At 41.3% G+C, this 21,195-nt stretch overlaps 2 protein-coding genes across 2 annotated transcripts; both read left to right on the top strand.

Moving 5' to 3' along the window:
• Window positions 1–15,718: 15,718 nt before the first annotated feature.
• LOC136248012 (uncharacterized) lies at window positions 15,719–16,456 on the top strand. Its single transcript, XM_066039829.1, has one exon. It carries the CDS (start codon window positions 15,719–15,721, stop codon window positions 16,454–16,456), a length of 738 nt encoding a protein of 245 aa, XP_065895901.1.
• Window positions 16,457–16,933: 477 nt separating this feature from the next.
• On the top strand, window positions 16,934–18,556 carry LOC136248011 (uncharacterized). Its single transcript, XM_066039828.1, has one exon. It carries the CDS (start codon window positions 16,934–16,936, stop codon window positions 18,554–18,556), a length of 1,623 nt encoding a protein of 540 aa, XP_065895900.1.
• The last annotated feature ends 2,639 nt before the right edge of the window (window positions 18,557–21,195 follow it).

Here is a 21,195-nt window from a genome sequence, read left to right as displayed (position 1 = left end):
TGGGTGATTAAACATAAGATAAAAAGAATTAAAGGATCGATTGTGGGTTCTTGTTGGTTGTCATTAGTAACGAAGTATTAATTGTGGGATGAGCTGTATCAGTGATGTTCATCCTTGGTTCATCTACGGATATACCAAGAAGGGCACTTTATGTGAGCTGGTTTGCTCATTTTGACTTTAGAAAACAGTCTGGGCCGGCTTTTCAAGTCATATGTCAGTGTACAAATAAAGCAAGCAGGAAGACACTGGTAACAGGAAAGAGCCAGCTGAATTAAAACTTGAAGAATTTTGTGCAGTGTGAGAGGAGCAAATATTTTGGCAGATCGCAAAGGGGCTATATTCTGCGAACATCACTGAATTGTATGCATGGAGTTATTAACAGCCGGTGCAGTGGACTAATGCTGTATTCAATAGTGAACTGATTTTTTTCTGTTGCACAAATTCAAGGATGTGTCTGACTGCTAGCCTTGAATCAGGCCAAATGCCAAAACTGCAAGATCAACCAAATCTCAATTATAAGCCTAGCTATGCAAACCATGCCCATAGCCACCAGGTAAATGTGATTTGGACCAAGATGTGTGTGTAATTTCAATGTATCTAGTCAGACCGGAAATGGAACACTCACATTAATTACATACCACCTAAGAATCCTAGGATTTCTTAAGTGTAACATTTCACATGCTTCACTTCAAACAAAACAGGTTAAATTTGTTCATCTATTTTCAAGTGATTCCGAGTCCAGCTGCATGGTCCATGATATTACAGTGGGATCACATGTATTTGTTACAGTGTGGGCTGCTCTGTGTTGGATCTACTCTAGAGTTGAGATTTTAAGGTAGACTGCCAATGTACCGACACTGTTGTAGCATATTTAAGTGGAGGACAATTGAAGACAGTAATGCTAGATTATTTAAGTATACAAATTTTTCATAATGAAATTGATATCCCATACCTCCACTTTGCAACATATTCAAGAACAAGAAGTTACCACCCTTTTAATCTCCAACCTCTATCATCAAATAACCAAGATCTCACCAGTCCTTGTTTTTTTTCCATCTACAATTTTGCTTTGGAACAATAATTATCTAAAGGCTATAATTCATATTTAGTATTTAAATCTGTAATTCACCTTGTTGTGGTTTTACTAATTTTATTCTTCATTTCCTTTGAAGTTGTACAGTATAGATAAACAAAGATAAATTTTCTCTCCCATCTTATTCTAGGACTGAGAAAAAATTAATTACTTGTAGCTATACAGGCTCAAAATTGAGAAAATATAAAGCAAGTGAATTAATATTATACAGTCAGTTTGCTTTTGGATATTTAATGTCTCCAACTGTAACAAAAATTCAATGAATCCATGCATGCATCTCATCGCTGGTTGTCTGAACATTCTGCAAGTGATACCTCACTCAATCAACCATATATTCTGTTTATTAGACTGAATAAAGTCATGATCACCTAGACTTTTCCTGTCACCAGTAACTTTCTACTTAATTTCTCTGTGGATATTACGCTCTGAAACTGAAGAAATTGAGTGGTCTTCTAAACTATTTATCTTGTCAAGATCACCAGAAGCAACTGACATCCAATCAGCTACTGTATTGTAGTAACAAAACTTGCCTTGGTCATGCAATAAATGAATTGAAGAGACCTGCTTGATATATCAGGTAATAGAACAATGTACTGCATGAAACAGCTATTAATATTTTATTATTATCCTATTCCATTTCCTGGAAGTTCCACTGATGAATGCAACTTCAGCAATGATAGCGGCTAGACAAGCTGTAAGTTTTGATTCAGAAAACATTCCATTCTGTAAAATAGACCCCATCCTGGATTCAACTCACTACTCAGGCTAAGATATCTGACATTATGTAGTCCACTATTTTGCTAATGATTCATTGATGTTCACACAATATAGCCTCCTTGAGGTATCTGAATGTTTGCTCCTCACACACTGCACAAAATTCCTTTAGATTCTGTTTAGCCTGACAGAGTTGATTCAGCTTGTCACCATACTTGTTTCCTTTGTAGTGTAGCTACATACTTCCGGAGTTATGCCTATTAGAAAGGCTGAACCTCAGATTGTACATTCTAAAGTCAAAGTAAGCAAAAACAACTCATATATTAGCAAAAACAAGTCATGCATTAAGTTCCCTACTTGATACATCCGAAGATAAACAGCAAGAACCCACAATCGATACTTAAATTCGTTTTATCTTTCTTGGGGTACGTTTGTTTACCAGCTGGAAGTGCCACTGATAACTTGTACAGCAATGGTAAGCTGCAAGCTTCAATTTGAGAAAGCATTCCGTTCCGTAGTTTAGTCCATCATTCCGTTCCGTTCCGTTCCGTAGAATAGACCCCACCCAAAAAATCGACTTGTACAATGACAATAAGCTACAGGCGCTTAATAAAACAAACATAACATACGAAAGTAGTCCTCTACCAAGTTGTACCATCGAATTCTCCATGAACAAGCAAATCCATTGCTGGGTGAGTTTTGTCTTCCAGGCCTTTTCTGCGACCATGGGGGACCGGAGAAGGCGAACGAACGTGAGAAAAACCATAGTGAACCGTTCGTCCAACGCAAGGCAGACTAACGCTGATATATTCCGTCTCCTTTGGAGTACTGAAACGAACAATGATTTTGGAACTCCTCTTGCTTATGGGATCACGATGCTACCAAGGTTTGTGGTATTATCACTTTCCTTCATTGTGAAACAAGCGCTGTAAAATTTACGGATTATTTCGATTTCGTAAATATTCCACCCATTGCGTTCTGCTGGTCCAGCGTGCGTTTATTGCACTCTAACATTAGCTAGATACGAACATACAGTATGGGACTGGTCTCAAATGTTTATGTGATTTAAGTGTTGAATATATGAAGTTACTGAACTCAGTAGCGAGTGTTCTCATGTGTGGCGAGTTTCTCGCACGGCTAGTGAATATCTACGCGATGATCCACAGGTATTGTATAGTGCATTGCAAAAGAATAATCCTGTGAGAAGACATGAGCACTACTCGCATGTGTATACTCGCGACGTTACCTGTGAGCTGTACTGTAGCTGAACTCACTAAAGGGTGATTTGCTTGTAGCTGAACTCCTTACATTGTGTCTAGTTTCTAGCTGATCTCTCTACAGGGTGATTTTTTTGTAGCTGATCTCTCTACAAGTTGATTTGTGTGTACTCTTCAGGGTGATTAATTTTGTTTCTAGCTGATCTCTCTACAGGGTGATTTTTTGTAGCTGACCTCTCTTCAGGGTAATTTTTTTCCATCTGATCGCTCTACAGGTTGATTTGATTGTAGCTGAACTTTCTACAGGGTGATTTGCTTGTAACTGAACTCCTTACATTGTGTCTAGTTTCTACCTGATCTCTCTACAGGGTGATTTGTTTGTAGCTGGTCTCTCTACAAGTTGATTTGTTTGTAGCTGATCTCTTTGCAGGTTGATTTGTTTGTAGCCAATCTCTCTACAAGGCAATTTGTTTGTAGCTGAACTATCTATAAGGTGATTTGTTTGTAGCTGATCTCTCTGGAGGTTGATTGGTTTTAGCTGAACTCTCTACAGGGTGATTTGTTTCTAGCTTATGTCTCTACAGGTTGATTTGTGTGTAACTGATCTCTCTACGTGCTGATCTGCTTGTAGCTGATCTCTCTGCAGGTTGATTTGTTTCTAGATGATCTCTCTACAAGTTGATTTGTTTGTTGCTGATCGCTCTAAAGGTTGATTTGTTTGTAGCTGAACTCTCTGCAAAATGCTTTGTTTGTAGCTGATCTCTCTGCAAGGTGATTTTTGTGTAGCTGACCTCTCTTTAGGGTGATTTGTTTCTAGCTGATCGCTCTACAGGTTGATTTGTTTGTAGCTGAACTCTCTACAAGTTGATTTGTGTGTAGCTGATCTCTCTGCAGGTTGATTTGTTTGTAGCCAATCTCTCTACAAGGTAATTTGTTTGTAGCTGAACTATCTATAAGGTGATTTGTTTGTAGCTGATCTCTCTGGAGGTTGATTTGTTTTAGCTGAACTCTCTACAGGGTGATTTGTTTATAGCTTATCTCTCTACAGGTTGATTTGTGTGTAACTGATCTCTCTACATGCAGATTTGTTTGTAGCTGTTCTCTCTGCAGGTTGATTTGTTTCTAGATGATCTCTCTACAAGGTAATTTGTTTCTAGCTGATCTCTCTGGAGGTTGATTTGTTTTAGCTGAACTCTCTACAGGGTGATTTGTTTCTAGCTTATCTCTCTACAGGTTAATTTATGTGTAGCTGATCTCTCTACAAGTTGATTTGTGTGTAGCTGATCTCTCTGCAGGTTGATTTGTTTGTAGCCGATCCCTCTACAAGTTGATTTGTGTAGCTGATCTCTCTGCAGGTTGTTTTGTTTTAGCTGAACTCTCTACAGGGTGATTTGCTTGTAGCTGAACTCCTTACATTGTGTCTAGTTTCTAGCTAATGTTTCTACAGGGTGGTTTTTTGTAGCTGAACTCTCTACAGGGTGATTTGTTTTAGCTTATCTCTCTACAGGTTGATTAGTATGTAATTGATCTCTCTACAAGCTGATTTGTTTGTAGCTGATCTCTCTGCAGGTTGATTTATTTCTAGCTGATCTCTCTACAAGTTGATTTGTTTGTTGCTGATCGCTCTAAAGGTCGATTTGTTTGTAGCTGAACTCTCTGCAAAGTGTGTTGTTTGTAGCTTATCTCTCTACAGGGTATTTTTTTTGTAGCTGAACTCTCTGCACAGTGACTTGTGTGTAGCTGAATTCTCTAGAGAGTGACTTAATTGTAGGTGAACTCTCTACAGGGTGCATGACTTGTTTATAGCTGAACTCTCTTCAGTGTGACTTGTAATGTTCTGAACCTCTACAGTGATATATTTGTAGCTTAACTCTCCACAGGGTGACTTGCTTCTTGCTGAACTGTCTATAAGATTAACTGTTTGCAGCTGAACTCCCTACAGAATAACTTGTAATGTAAGAGAATTCTATAATGGATTAAATAAATTAGCCGAATGCTCTATTAGGGTGACTGTTCTATTAGAGTATCTCGATCTCGCATTTGTTGCACGGAGTTGACTTTCGAATCATAACTCAGTGGTTTGTAATCCAATTCTTCTGTACTACTGCAAGGACTTTCTATGAAAATTATTCCAGCTATACACCGATTTTCAGCTTATTGCTCTAAGCGGTTTGCCTAGTAGGCGTGAAAACTAATACTTTTTAATTCATAAAAATCGATCGCGTAATTGTGACACAGGTTGGGTTTTGTGTCATATTTCCGTGGTCTTTATCTCGATTCCTTTCAAACCACCAAAAGACACTCCTACGATGGTTACTCCATCTGCATAGCAATTTTCAACACATTCCATGAAGCGGTTTACCCTGTAGGCGTGACAACAAATCGATCTTGTTTTACGCGAATAATCGGTCATAATTCCTGAACCATTCATCGGATTTGCACCAAATTTGAAGCTAGGATTCGCCTTTGGACTCCCTTTCGGTGTGCTAAATTTCAAGGCGATCGGAGTATGCGTTTGCGTTTTATAGCAATTTTAGCAAGTGTGCGAAAGCACGAAGATGAAAAATCGCAAAAAAAAAACAAGAATAAAAATCTAAATTTTAGCAGCTCGTATCTTGGAAATAGCTAGAGCGATTTCTTTCAAACTTGGATTGTAGACTCCCCTGGCTGGTGGACAACTCTGTATCAAATTTGGTTATAATCGGATAAGGGATCACCGAGATACAAAGGTGTGAAAATGACGTTTTCTTTCTTCCTGTAAATATACTCGCGGTGTGGCGCGCCGGCTTCTTGGGCCGCACGACACACTACCGTGTGTCTTGATATAAGTAAAAAATTAAAGAATAGGTCTTCTATTAATACTTTGAACATTCCTGAACTGAAGCTAACTCTTTGGACTGCAAATAAAGATGCCGGACCATTGGAAGGGATGACAGCAGCCTCTGACAAGATGGAATAATCAGAATCATGTTGTAATATTCGTAGAGTTGCCACGTGTTCACTCAAACAATATTGAATGCCATTTAATCAGAATCACAAGATATACATGTGCACATGATTACAATGATTTAAAATGTTCAGTTACAATGAATAATAATACAATAACTAATAATAATTATACTGCTGTTCAATTGTTATATCTCCTCCCTTCTTAGTTATCTAGCTTCTCTATCAGTCTGGAGAGTGGTGTGTGGCTCCTTGCTTGCCGTTACAGCTCAACATCTGTATTTGCTTCTTCTGCATTTGTTGTTTCTTGTTGGTCTACTGGGCATGATAATTGTCCAAACATTGTCTCTCTCAATTTGATATGATCCACATGTCTGTGTACCACCCTCCCATCTTCCAATGATATTAAATATGACAATGAACCTTGCACTTTACTGATTACTCCTGGTACCCACTCTCCCTTCCCACTAAAATTTTTGGTATACACTGTCTTGCCTTCCTTGAACTGTCATTGCTTATAGTGGACATCATGATGCTGTTTCTGTTTGGACTGGGAATGCCTTACATGATCTTTCACATTGGGCTGAAGTAAGTCAAGGTGTGTTTGCAAAGGTCTGCCAAACATCAGCTCTGCAGGGAAGGCACTGGTTGTAGAGTGTAGTATCACTCTATACTTAAACAAAAAGTGGGAACCTTAGACTCTATGGAACCACCCTCTTGCATTCTCTTCATAGCTGACTTAAAACTCTGGATTGCCCTTTCAACCAGTCCATTTCATCCAGTCTGTTTGAGGCTGCATGATATGGTTCATTTTCAGATGTTGAATGCCATTCTAGAAATTCATAACTAATAAATACAGAAACATTATCTGAAACTAGGGTCTCTGGCAGACCAAGAGTTGCAAAGGTGTCACGTAGTTTCTAAATTGTGACTAATGCTGTTGCAGACGTAATTATATGAACATCCAACTATTTGCTGTGGGAATCAATGTTGAGAAGGAACATTTGATTTAGAACAGGTCTGGCATAGTCCACATGAACTCATGACCAGCAATTGTCTGGCCATTCCCATGGATGCAAGGGGGCTGCTGCTGGAGTATTTCTATTCAGTTTACAAGCATTACAAGATTTTACCATGCTTTCAATATTACAATCAATTTGTGGCCACCACACATACTCCCTGGCCAAGCGCTCCATTCGATCAACTCTTGGGTGTACTTCATGCAGCAACCCAAGGACCTTAGTCTGTCCCCTTGAAGGACCACAACTCTGTTATCACGAAATACACAGCCAGCTTCAACACTTAACTTTGATCTTAGTCCAAATTAGGGCTGCAAGTCGAACAATGAATACATCCAACCTTTCATTAACTGTGCTCTGACTTTTAATAAAATTAGGTCTGTCTTGGTGAATAATGGTACTGTCATTGGTGTGGAATTTAACTAATCTAGTAAGAAGATAGTATCTGTTGGGGTTGGAACAACCTTAGGCTGATGTGGTAGTGGCAACCTGCCGAACGCATCAGCATTTGAATTACATGTACCCGGCTTATACTAGCGATTTCCAACCTCCTGATTTTTCACACATACTTTTGCTTATCAAAATACAACTATTCAATAAATGTTTTACGAGCTGCTGTTCTAGTACGTGATAGCCAATGCTTCGTACTTCGTAATGCAATTTGCCGAATTAAATTTCATCAAATATTTATTGAAATACGCGAAATCAAAGTTCTAAAATTAAAATTCCCCATAGGAAGCCCATACAAAAAATCTGTACAACGTAATGTATGGGAAATACGGGATTTTACGGCACCACCTGTTGTCAAAAGTTATCGAGTTTTCCGCGAGTTTCTGTGACCTGTGAGGCTGAAAGAAGTCATCCTGGGCAAAGTGGATACGCTGATTTTGAATTTACCATCCGTTTTTTGGTGAAGAGACGTTTTCCGGTCGCTCACGACGAAAATATGTCTTGTAAAAAGGTATACCACCATCTAGGACTGTTAAGAATTCTGCGTAACAACCACCCTGGTGTTCAAGCCACCCATCCGCATCAGTCCAAGTATAGTTTAACAGTAAGCAGTTTGTTGTGTTGTGAGGAATAGCTTTTATGCTTTATAGCATGCAACATCATGCATAACTTTAAAAAAAATCAATGTTAGGCACACGATACATACCTTGTAAAGCTTCTCAACTACCTGTTGTGATATTCTGATGTACTACTGCTGTTATTATTAATTATTTTGCAGCTGCAATGGTTGTAATTCTTGCCAGAAACAGCTTATTGTTGTTCTTTATTAAGTAGTGATGTCGTCATATTATATAATAATTTGTATTATCCATACATTTAGTGTCGCATATAAAATGAAGTAGTATCTAAAAATGCTACCTTACCATAGCACTGAACATTACTGATCATGTATGTTGCAATCTGATTGTCATGTTTTTACAAAGTAATTGTTAACTATGACCTGTGGTGCCAAAGGTCATATTCTGTGCAGTATTAATTATACACAGGTACCCCACTTACATTTAGAGATAATTAACTAGTGATATTGTGTGACAGGATGCATTATTCTTAGCAAATTACTGACTCAACCATTAAATATTACAACTGGTCATTCTACAGAGAATCGGTCACTTTAGAAAGGTTTTACTTATCTCATGCATTTTACTACATTGAATGGTTATGTGGTGAAAATTTCATGTCATTAAGAAATTCCTGTTAAAAGTTATGGCACTTTGGATATTATGCCTGGTGCCATGCTAATGTACAGAAAAGCCATAAAAATGTCGGACACAAAATCACCGCTCTAATGACTTCTTTTGCTTGTATCTCTTGATTGGAACTACCGATTGAGGTGAGGTTTGCACTAAAATGATTCTAAAAGAATGCACAATATTTGCCATACCAAAGAATTTAAGGAATGTAAACTTTTTAATTTAGTTGGAAATCCCTACTTATACTTAATTTTATAGCTGTAGGCAGACAGGATAATGGCCCATCGTTGTATGGAAGCAGATGTGACATTTATTTTATCTTTGGTTTTGTAATTAGGTTAGGCTAGGTTTATTCAATGATGTAATGAATTGTGTAATGCTGTCACGTGTGTGTGTAAGTTATCAGTTGAAGCGATTAACACGTTTGAGTGGTTTGAAGTGCTTAGTGGCGTGAATATCATTGGCTTGTTCCAGTTCATTTCGTTGAGAGGTTGTCAATTAGTACCAAATTCGTGACAAGTGGCGCCCAACGTGGGGCACGAGACTCGCTGAAGCCCCCTACATGCAGAATCCTTTGTGCTGGGGAATTTAAACGGCACCAGTAGAGGTCAAGTACTGATAAGACGTGACGTTGTGCTCAACGAATCGTAATGGTCGATTTTCTCCCTGGTTTTCCGGAGAGTCGCTCAACTCTGGAGGCCGTCGACATAGTATGTGGGACTTTGCAAGCGAAGTTGATAACCAAGGAACTGTCCAGTGGCACCAGTCGTTGTGTTCGGGTCAATGGGGACCTTTTGACTCCATGTGACCTTCAAAGCAAAGCGGGTAAAGCTTCTTCTAAGAACTGGAAGACAACCATTTGCTACCAAGACCAGCCCATTTCAAATATTTTGGTGTCTTATCGTGATGAGATAGGCAGGCGTTATTGCCGTTTTGAACCAAATGCGACACTCCAGGCCAGTTCGAGGGCCAGTTTGGATCCACAGAGTTCAATTCTCCGGGAGGCAAGACCCTCATCCGTCGCACAGGTTGACGAGGAGGAAGAACCTAACGCCCCCTACTTGACTTCTAACAACTCCAACGACATTTTAATGAACAATTCGTCAGTTGTTGACCTACCTGATTTTCAACCTGTAGTTCAGCCTAACTTTCAGTGGGGGAATCTTGATGGAAGCTGTTTTATCTCAGAATTGGATAAAGTTTATTTAGAAGTGATAAATTGGAAGAAGAACAGTTTTGCAGTTCCACAGGGTTCAGCTGGTAAGGCTTTTGTACTTGAACTGGCTCGTTTGTTTCGTGCTGTAGGTGAGGGTTCTTCCCTTAAGGCTATTGTTGTGGTTTGTATATTGCTGCTCCAGAAACGTAGCCGCACATCTAAGGACAAGGATCACACTCTCCTATTGGAGCAGCGGCTGAAACAGTGGAGGGATGGGAATCTACTTGGACTGGTTGCTGAGGAAAGAGCTATACAGGGTCGTCTCAAGAGACATTTGCCAAAACCAAGTGAGGCACAACTTGTACGTAACTTTTCTAAGCTAATGTTTGAGGGTAAAACCAAGGCTGCTTTACGATTAGTTTCAGGTTACCAATGTGGTGGAGTTCTAAACTTGAGTGAGATAGCTGATTCTGCTTCTCCTGGCCTTTATGTTCGCGATGTTCTGCGGGCTAAACATCCTCCAGCTCAGCCTTTGGATCCTAAGTGTCTTCTACAGCATTGGGCTGACCCACCATCCGTACACTCTGTTATATTCTCTTCTCTTAATGCTGCTGTTATCAGGTCTGCTGCTTTGCGAACACCTGGTGCGGCAGGACCCTCTGGGATAGACGCTCGTGGTTGGCGTCGACTTTGTACCTCATTTCACTCTGCTACAGGTGAATTGTGTGTTGCAATGTCCTCATTTGCTCGTTGTTTATGTACTGTTTTCCTCTCCCCAGATTTGCTTTCGCCTTTTTTGGTGTGTCGCCTCATTGCTTTGGATAAAAGTCCTGGGGTGCGGCCTATTGGTGTGTGCGAGGTTATGAGACGTATTGTTGCTAAGGCTGTGCTAGTCATCCTGCGGGATGACATTCAGGAGGCAGCCGGTTCACACCAACTTTGTGCAGGGCAACTCTCTGGGGTGGAGGCTGCGGTTCATGCTGTCCGAAAGGTTTTTGAGGAAGGAAGCACTGAGGCTGTGTTGCTGGTGGACGCCTCCAATGCCTTTAACTCGCTGAACAGTTTGGTGGCTCTACACAACATCAGACAACTGTGCCCGCCACTTTCCACTATTCTGATCAATATTTATAGGTCTCCAGCCTCTTTGCTTGTTTCTGGGGAGGTTATTTTATCAGAGGAGGGTACTACACAGAGAGACCCACTAGCTATGCCTATGTATGCCCTTGCTACAGTGCCTTTAATCAATCAACTTCATGGGACAGTGGACCAGGTCTGGTATGCTGATGATGCTTGTGCTTGTGGCAGTATACAGGACTTGCTCATCTGGTGGAACCAGCTTTGTATTAAGGGACCTGCTTTTGGCTATTTTGTGAATGCTCCTAAAACTTGGTTAGTTTCTGAGGAAAGGTTCCATTCAATTGCTACTACTCTGTTCTCAGATACTGATGTTCAAATTACTTCCGCAGGCCGTTCCTATCTTGGGGCTGCCATTGGTTCAAACGCTTATGTCCAGGAATTTGTGAGGGACAAGGTTGTTGGTTGGTCAGCAGAGATTACACGACTTGCCAAGTTCGCACAAGTTCAGCCGCATGCTGCTTATTCCGCTCTCACTCATGGCTTGTCAAGCCATTGGCTCTATCTTTGTCGCACTACTCCAAACATATCAGAGGCTTTACAACCCCTTGAGGACAACATCCGGCTGGTACTTATCCCTACTTTGATGGGATGCTCTCCACCAAATGACACAATCCGTAAGTTATTTGCCCTTCCACCTCGATATGGTGGTTTGGGTATCATAAACCCAACTCTTATTGCAGCTGAGGAGTATTCAGCCTCGTGTCACATTACTGAGCCTCTTTCACAATTCATTCTGGACCGGAGTACCAATTCGGCTATTGTTAAAACAGAACAGCTATCTCGCAAGTCCGCAATCCGCAATTCCAAATCTTCCAACTATTCGGATAGATCTTCCAGTTTGCGTACCCACTTGGATCCCTCCTCTCAACGCGCTTTAGATCTAGCCTCAGCCAAAGGGACCACCAACTGGCTTACCACCCGGCCCCTACAGGAACATGGCTTTGCACTGCATAAGTCCGCGTTTCATGATGCCGTAGCACTACGTTATGGGTGGTCTCCTCAGCGGACTCCTGCTCACTGTGCATGTGGGACTTCCTTTTCAGTGGAGCATGCTTTATCCTGTCCCAAGGGTGGCTTGCCTTCTATCCGACACAATGAGATCAGAGATCTAACTGCTACCCTGTTGACTGAAGTATGCTCTCAGGTAGCTGTTGAACCAGAGCTCCAGCCGGTTTCACAGCTGGACTACCCTGCTTCTGCCAATATCCAAGATGGTGCCCGTATTGACATCGCCATGAATGGTTTTTGGGGTGGAAGAAGTGAAAGATGTTTTGTGGATGTGCGGGTGTTCAACTCTCTGGCTGCTACTAATGCATCCTCATCACTGGTCTTCTGTTATCGGAGGCACGAGAACATTAAGAAACGTGCGTATGCTCAGAGAATTCGTGAGGAGGAGCATGCCTCTTTTACCCCCCTGGTAATGTCTGCCTCTGGTGGTCTGGCTCATGAGGCGTCTGTTTTTCTATCAACGCTTGGTTCGTCAACTTTCAAATAAGTGGGGCGATGATTACTCTGTTGTCATGGGGTGGTTAAGGTGCTGTCTATCTTTCTCTCTCTTGCAGTCCTCCTTACAATGCATCCGCGGAGCCCGCTCATCCATCGGTCACTATGTTAAGACTCCCCCAATTGTGGAGCTGATTCGGGCAGAGTCTCAGTTTGCCGTGTACTAAGAAAGTCCCGGTTTGTCCAGCACAGGCCATTTATGTGCTGGGGGTGGTAGGCAAGGGCAGTCCATCAAGCCCGGGAAAAAAAAATGATAAGACTGAACTGTGTATTCTCGTAGTTTTATTTTTAGATTCATTCACGCCGTAGAGATCGAGAGCAAGCATGAGTGAAAACTTGGATTGATTGAAGACCGTTAGAGGATCACACCGTGGAGTCGTAACGAAGCTAACTAAAGAAACCGACACTCTAACGGCCACAGAACCACTAACCACTGAACAGATCGACCGTTTAATCGTGATACGACAACAGTTAAATGCTAAGGAACAGACATTACAGACCCTTAATCGTGATATCTTGAACCTGTGTTCATTGGAAAAATTTGAAATAGAGGTAAATGATGCTGAAATTGTGGTAGCCAAGATAATGGACTATAAGCGTCGAATTGACGTAGCCTTACAACCGCCGTCTGTCGCACCCCACACAGTTAGTACCACCCCAGCTGTTGTTGTTGCATCACCACCTGGAGCTGTTGCAAAAACGCGTCTACCCAAATTGAGTTTGGCTAAGTTCAAAGGTGATGTCACCGCGTGGGTATCCTTTTGGGATTCATTTAAGTCTGCAGTTCACGAAAACAGCGAAATATCAAAAATTGACAAGTTCAATTACCTGCATTCTTTGCTTGAGTGTGCTGCTGCCTTAACCATTCAAGGGCTCAGTCTAACAGAAGCCAACTATGATTCAGCTATAGAATTATTGAAGAAGAGATTTGGCAACACTAAACAGATTATTGCTACCCATATGGAAGAAATCTTCAGACTTCCTGCTTGTATTGTAGATCGTACCTAGCCTTAGAGACGGTTATATGACAAGATGATGGTTCATATACGTGGGTTGAAATCCCTGGGCATTGAGACTACCCAGTATGGCAGTGTACTCATTCCTGTCCTCATGTCCAAGTTACCAGATGGAGTGCGTCTAAGAGTGGCTAGAGAGAATCGAGAGGAAACCTGGGAGATTAATCACCTGATGAGCACTATTCTTAAAGAAGTTGAAGCCAGGGAAACTAGTGAAGGGGCCAGAATCTTATCACAGAAGAGTGTTGTTCACCCTAAGACACATGTTGGTGGCTTTAATCCTACTGCCAACTCTTTAGTAACTAATAACTACACTGTCAAAAGTGTGTATTGTGGTGAGGCACATTACTCAGCTTCATGTAAGAAGGTAGTCAGTGTGAAAGATCGTAAGGAAGTCTTAATAAGAATGGGGAGATGCTTTGTTTGTTAGAAGTCTAATCATAGGCCCGGGACTGTGAATCTCACAGAAACTGTTGTTATTGTCATCGTAGACACCACCAGTCCTTGTGTGAACCACAAACAACAAACCAACGTGACCATAATGTGGAACAGGTTACACCAGTTGAAGACACCACTGCCAATACTATTAACACTGTGAAGAGATGGCAATTGGTTTTACTACAGACCGCACAGGCGAAGCTACTAATGGAAGTGGAACCAGCATTGAGAATGTGAGGATACTCTTTGATAATGGTAGCCAACGTTCCTACATCACAGACTCTTTGAAGTCAAGACTGGGATTATCACCCATCAGAAAGGAGAAGCTCAACCTCAACACCTTTGGTGATAGTGAGTTTAAAACGCAGAGTTGTGATGTTGTTAGAGTGTATTTGCGGAAACCTGGGAGTGAGAACTTGTATTGTATTAATGCATTAAGCTTTCCAACTATATGCTCTGCACTACCCAGTCCTGTTGACCTTAGTGCTTACCCCGTGTTGAATGAGCTTGAATTGACTGATTGCGAGGTCTCACCAGGCAGAACCATATTGACATTCTCGTAGGCTCAGACTTCTATTGGTCCGTTGTGACCGGGGAGATTATTCGTACTGAAAGAGGACTTATAGCTGTTTGTAGTACATTGGGTTGGCTTATATCAGGACCTGCTGAGACTGCTGTTACTGAGGAATTGGCCCATACTCATTCCAATCTTGCTATTAGTTATTTTAATGAATCGAATTCTTCTGAATCCCAGGATAACCAACTTGTTACTGCTCTTAAGAAATTTTGGGAAGTTGAGACTCTTGGTATTGATGTATTGAGAATGCCCCTTCAGATGACATTTTTTTACAAGGGTTTTAAGGACAATCGCTATGAGGTAGGCTTACCTTGGATAGGGGACCATATGTGACCAGATTTTACAGAACCGAACCAAATCGCACATCAGGCAAAATCATAGTAACACCACCAGTGGATAGCTACACTATCGTACTACAAGTTTTGACCCTCAGCACTACTCAAACTACACGAGGCTGGTTTTAGTAGACGTCTTTTCTGGGTGGTGTGGAGTGCCCAAATGGCGGTTTCAGGCCTTGTGAAGGACCTGGCTTGGCAAGAATCAGTGGTTTACTGGTGAACAGCCTTATAATGTTGGCCAGACGTATTCTCTGTAGATTTTGCTACATATCAGCCACTAAGGAGCCAGCACAGCCCTGTAATCTCGTGTCTGGACTCCAATCGTGGTCTGCCTCCATTTTGAGGCCTATCTTTTGCCCTCCCCGCCACCCCCCAGCCTCCACCCCCCAGCCTCCACCCCCCAGCCTCCACCCCCCAGCCTCCACCCCTTTGTGAGCACTCGTGATACTACTTCGCTCGTCCAACTGCTCAGATTTTCTATCTTATTTGGCGGGAAACTGTACAAGCAGCTACAAGTACTGGAAGTGGCTTGAAAGTTAACAGATTGATGCATCTTTTGTGTAAATTTCATGCGCGTGCTTGCTATCCTTGGAGAGTTATGCTGGCTTCAATTCTTTAAAACCATTTATCTCGAAACTTCTAATGTGCGATTTGGATTGTTTTTCCAAAATCCAGTCACATATTAAGCTTTCTGATAATCGTGATCCTTGTTTTAGTCGTTTGAAATTACTTCATAAAAGGTTGCTTAAGAATCCTGGCATTCTTCATGAATATGATTGCATTATACAAGATCAGTTAGAAAGAAGTATAATTGAGAGAGTCCCCATGCAACAAACTAACAAGGAGAAGGGTTCTATTCATTAAATGCCCCACCATCCTGTTATACGGAAAGGGCGGAGCACTACTAAGGTCAGAGTAGTATATGATGGATCTGCCAAATCAAAAGAGTCTGGAATGTCTTTGAATGATTGCTTACAAACAGGGCCTAACCTTATTCCCAGATTATTTGACATTATGGTACGATTTCGTAATCATTTGATAGCATTAACCACAGATATAGAGAAGGCCTTTCTCATGATTGGCATTTGTGAGTCTGACAGAGACATGTTGTGTTTTCTTTGGTTCAAGGACCCTCACCGTGAAGATAGTGAAGTCGTTCAATTTAGATTTACCCGTTTAGTTTTTGGGCTGCGACCATCACCAGCCATTCTAGGAGCTGTAGTTGCTCACCACACTCATAAGTACCATGACAGTCAGCCTGAACTGTGCCAGTGTATAGAGCGGTCCTTGTATGTTGATGATCTCATTGCTGGGGCTGATACTATTGGTAATGCCTTTAAGTTATACAAGACAGCTAAATCAGTGATGTCAGATGGTGGCTTTAACTTGCGCAAATGGAATTCCAATTCTCCTTCTTTGTTAGCAATGATTAAATCAGAGCAAAATAATCAGAAATCCAAATTGGAGGTTGACAGGGTGAAGGGATTAGAACCTGAGCCAGACAAGCTACTTGGAATTCAATGGTTTCATGAGCCTGATGAATTTAGATTCTGCTTTGGGGATTTACAGGCTCATGCAAGAGGCTTGCCATCCAACAAATGAACAGTACTGCATGTGACTGCTGCCATTTTTGATCCAATGGGTTTTCTTAGTCCGTTTGTTATTCTTCTGAAGGTAATGTTTCAAACGCTTTGTGTTAACAAGTCCCACTGGGATGATCCTCTCCCCCCAGACCTAGCTCAGAGGTGGAATCAATTATTAGAGAGCTTGAATACCTTGAATATGGTTGTGGTACCCAGATGTTATTTTGAATTAGGGAAGCGCCCAGAAAGACTTGAGCTCCATGGGTTCAGTGATGCTTCAGAACATGCCTATGCGGCTGTATTGTACTTAAGAACTCTCTACTCTGATGGAAGTGTATCAGTGAGATTAGTAGCATCCAAGACCAAGGTTGCTCCCCTTAAGAAACAAACAATTCCACGACTTGAGCTATTGGGAGCATTGATTCTTTAGAGGCTTACTAAGGTTGTCCAAGGCTTGATTTCTAATCTCAAAGGTCAGTTTTTTTGAGTGGATTCCATGACTGCACTTTGTTGGATCCGTAATGACAAGGTATGGAAACAGTACGTGCAACACAGAGTTGATGAGATCCGTCAGCTTAGTGATCGAGAGTTGTGGAGACATTGTCCTGGAAGATTAAATCCGGCTGATTTGCCTTCAAGGGGCACCATGGCTTCAGAGTTGATTGACCAAGTATTGTGGTGGCAAGGACCGGACTTCCTGAGTGAATCAACTACAACCTGGCCAACCATTGAAGTGTATGACCTCAATCATGAAGCGCAGATAGAGATGGTAAAGAACATAACCCCAATTACCCTTTCCTTGGTCTCCATGAGTTCAACCTTTGTGTGTCAGTCTATTAAGGAGTTGATTGATTGCAAGAAATCTGGAGGCTTAAATCGATTATTGCGTGTAACCTCTTATGTGATTCAGTTCATTAAGAAGTGCAGGAAACAAACCGAATCATTTGATCCTTTCATATCTCGTAGTGAAATGAATCAATCAGAGATATTATGGATTAAGTCTGTGCAACGTAGTTTTTTTGCTCGTGAAATCCAATATTTCTGTTCTTGCTTAGGTCCGTGTCCTCTACTAGTGAAGCAATTTGGGCTGTTTTTAGATAACCAGGAAGTTTTATGTTGTAAAGGTCGACTCAACAATTCGTCTCTGTTTCTACTGAGCAAGAAACCAGCTATATTACCACATGATGATTATTTTGTACAACTGTTGGTTTTGTGGGCTCATCAGAATGTAAAGCATAGTAGTGTTGCAGATACTCTAACTTATTTACGAGAACGTTTTTGGATCCTGAAGGGATGCCAAGTCGTCAGAAGAGTTGTAAAGTCTTGCACTGTTTGCTGTAAGCTTGAGGGACCATCATACTCTTCAGTTACAGCACCAGACTTACCAAATGAACGAATTTCAGACCGGCCGCCATTTACTCACACAGGTGTTGACTTTGCTGGACCCCTGTATATTTCAGAGAAGAATGTCAGTGAGAAAGTATACATATGTCTGTTTACTTGTACGTCGACGAGGGCTATTCATCTTGAGCTCACCCCAAATATGGGAGTAGATTCTTTTTTATTGGCTATAAGAAGATTTGCCAGTCGACGAGGGCTGCCAGCAACCTTGATGTCTGATAATGCTAAAACCTTTCAGTCATCACCTAAAGAACTGATCAAGATTTCTAGGTCAAAGGAGATAAGTCAATACTTGACCAATAATCGAATTACATGGAGTTTTATGGTTGAGAAGGCACCATGGTGGGGAGGATTTTGGGAGAGGATGGTACAAGGAGTGAAGAGATGTCTTAGAAAGACTGTGGGTCATACCAGTTTAACTTATGATCAGTTACAAACCCTCCTTATTGAAGTTGAGGCATTCATCAATGCTGGCCCCCTCACTTATGTACAGGATGATGTTGATGGAATCAGCTATACTCTTTCTCCATCCCACCTGATTTATGGACGACGGATTGCTGAAAAACCGAATGACAGTCATTTTGATTTATCCAGTACACATGAAACACTCACCAAGAGGTACAAGACACAGAGACACTTGTTGAACCAGTTTACCAAGCAATGGAGGAAAGAATACTTGACAGGACTGAGGGAATCACATCGAGTAAATTCACGATGAACTGGAACTTCTATGGAAGTCACTGTTGGAGATGTTGTTGTTTTGAAGGATGATAGCACAAAGAGAGCCTTTTGGAAACTGGGACTTGTGGAAGAGCTGATTGTTGGAAGAGATGGCAAGATTAGAGCAGCATTGGTACGTGTAGGCAGTGGTGATACGCCAACACGTTTGTTGAAACGAAGTATTTTACACCTGTACCCAGTTGAAGTCAAGAACTCAACAGTGCCTGGTGAATGAACTTTTATGTTTTGTAATTATAATTATGTAGTTAGATGTTTGATCAACTGTGTTGCCTCAAAAACGGGGATTGTGACATTTATTTTATCTTTGGTTTTGTAATTAGGTTAGGCTAGGTTTATTCAATGATGTAATGAATTGTGTAATGCTGTCACATGTGTGTGTAAGTTATCAGTTGAAGCGATTAACACGTTTGAGTGGTTTGAAGTGCTAAGTGGTGTGAATATCGTTGGCTTGTTCCAGTTCATTTCGTTGAGAGGTTGCCAAAATCGTGACAGCAGATGCCATCTGTGGGATAGCTCTTGACAACACATCAAACAAGTATGATAATATTTATGATCTTTGTATGTATATGACAAAGGTCCTCTTAAACAAATATTGATGAAATTTTTGCAAGCTGAGTATGATAGCCAATGTCTCCTTATCCAATTGAGAATACCAGCATTCTGCAGGGACCAGTGTGTGCGACACAAATGCAGTTGACCACTCGGCACTGTCATCAAAACAATGAGCCAGTACAGCACCCACTCCAGATGGGGAAGCATCACAAGATAAAACTAGCTGAACATCTGGATCATAATGCATCAAAAGTTTGCACAGCACTAGTTGCAATTTAATTGCTTCAAAGCCTGTTGCTACTGTTTTCCCAGTGCCACTTTGCTCCTTTGCTAACAGCTTGTGCATTGGTGCCATGGTTGTAGACAAATGAGACAAAAATTTCCCATGATAATTTATTATATCCAGAAAGGCTCTTAATTCTGCAACATTTTGTGGGGTAGGTGCCTTAGTTGTTGCTTCAACTTTGGATTCAGCTGGTTGAAATCCATCCTTGCTAATGCGATGCCCTAAGTAGTCAACTTCTGGGGTTATCTTGTTCCTTTAAGATGCATACCTGCATCTTTCAGCTGTGTGAGCACTTCACTAAGATTTGCCAAGTGTTCAGCTAGTGACATACCTGTGACTAGAATGTCATCTAAGTACACACTCACATATGATAGGTCCTTAGCAAGTTTTCCATTACTTATTGAAAAAGGGTCAGCACTGTCACAATGCCGAATGGCAAGCGATTATACTTAAACAACTCCTTATGTGTATTGATGGTAGCTATCAAAGCAGAGTTTTCATCAAGTACCAGCTGTTGGAGGCATGTGACAAATCTGGCTTTGTGAAATGTACCTTGCCTGTTAGTGCCACAAGCAACTCTTTGATTTTAGGCAGTGGATACACTTCTGACTTTAATGTTTAGTTCAGGGTAATTTTATAATCCCCACAAATTCGAACCCTACTATTCCTCTTGGCCACAGGCTAAATTGGTGTTTCCCAGTCTGAAAAATGTACTGGGGAAATCATCCCTGCAGCTTCTAATCATTGCAATTCTGTTTTAACATTTTTCTTCAGAGAGAATGGCATGGGACTAGCTTTACAAAACTTGGGCACTGTGTCTGGATTGAGGTGTAATTTAGCTGTCATGCCTAGTACTGTCCCTAGTCCCTCTTCAAAGACTTCTTTATGTAGAGCAAGAATTTTCTCCACCTCTGTAGTTGATTCTATGTTATACACAAATTGCCAGCCTAATTTAAGGTGCCATAGCTAATTTCTGCCTAGTAAGCTAGGCCCTTCCTCTTCTACCACCAGTAAGGGCAAACACTTCTCTTGGGAATTGTGTCAAACTGCTACAGATATAATGTCTAACTCTTTAATAGATTCACCTGTATATGTTATAAGCTGTGCTGAGGTAGGCTGGAGAGGTCTACATGATGGTAGCATCTTGTAGACTTTCTCACTGATAACTGAGAGCGATGCCCCAGTATCCAATTCCATCAATAGTGGAAAACTATTAATTTCAACAGCAATTTGGATAGGATTCACCTTGGATGACGGCAGTGTGAACATTGTATCAACATCACCATCAAGTCCGAATTCACCATTGTCAGTTATATGGTCTACATCATCCACTTCCGAGTCTGTCTCTAAATAATTGTGGGCGTTCTAACTTGGTGGAGTTTGTGTATGGGGCAGCTGTTCCCTTGGCCAGTTGACTGCTAAAACATTTCTTTGCCAGATGGCCTTCTTCCACAATTATGACAAATGGTCTCTCTTTATCTACAGATGTGGGGGTAACATTGCCCTCCACAGCGATGGCATTTTTGTTGTCCAGTTTTTCTTGTGACAGTATGAACAGGTGCCATCGATCTTAGTCCTTCTTGCAAGTCTTTTGCATCTTATATTGCTGTTATAAATGTTTGTGATAGTTCCAAGGATTTCTTGAAGATTAACTGTGGCTCAGATAGCAACCTGTGTTGTAACTGTTCATTATTGACTCCGCGAACAAGTGTATCTCTCAGCATATCATTCAGAGTGTTACAAAACTCAGTCCTGCATCAATTCCCTCAATCTGGTGA

Source organism: Dysidea avara, chromosome 2 (genome assembly GCF_963678975.1).
Source record: "Dysidea avara chromosome 2, odDysAvar1.4, whole genome shotgun sequence".
Classification (NCBI taxonomy): Eukaryota; Metazoa; Porifera; class Demospongiae; order Dictyoceratida; family Dysideidae; genus Dysidea; species Dysidea avara.
Note: the sequence above shows the minus strand (reverse complement) of the source record. Positions and strands in the feature narration are given on the sequence as shown.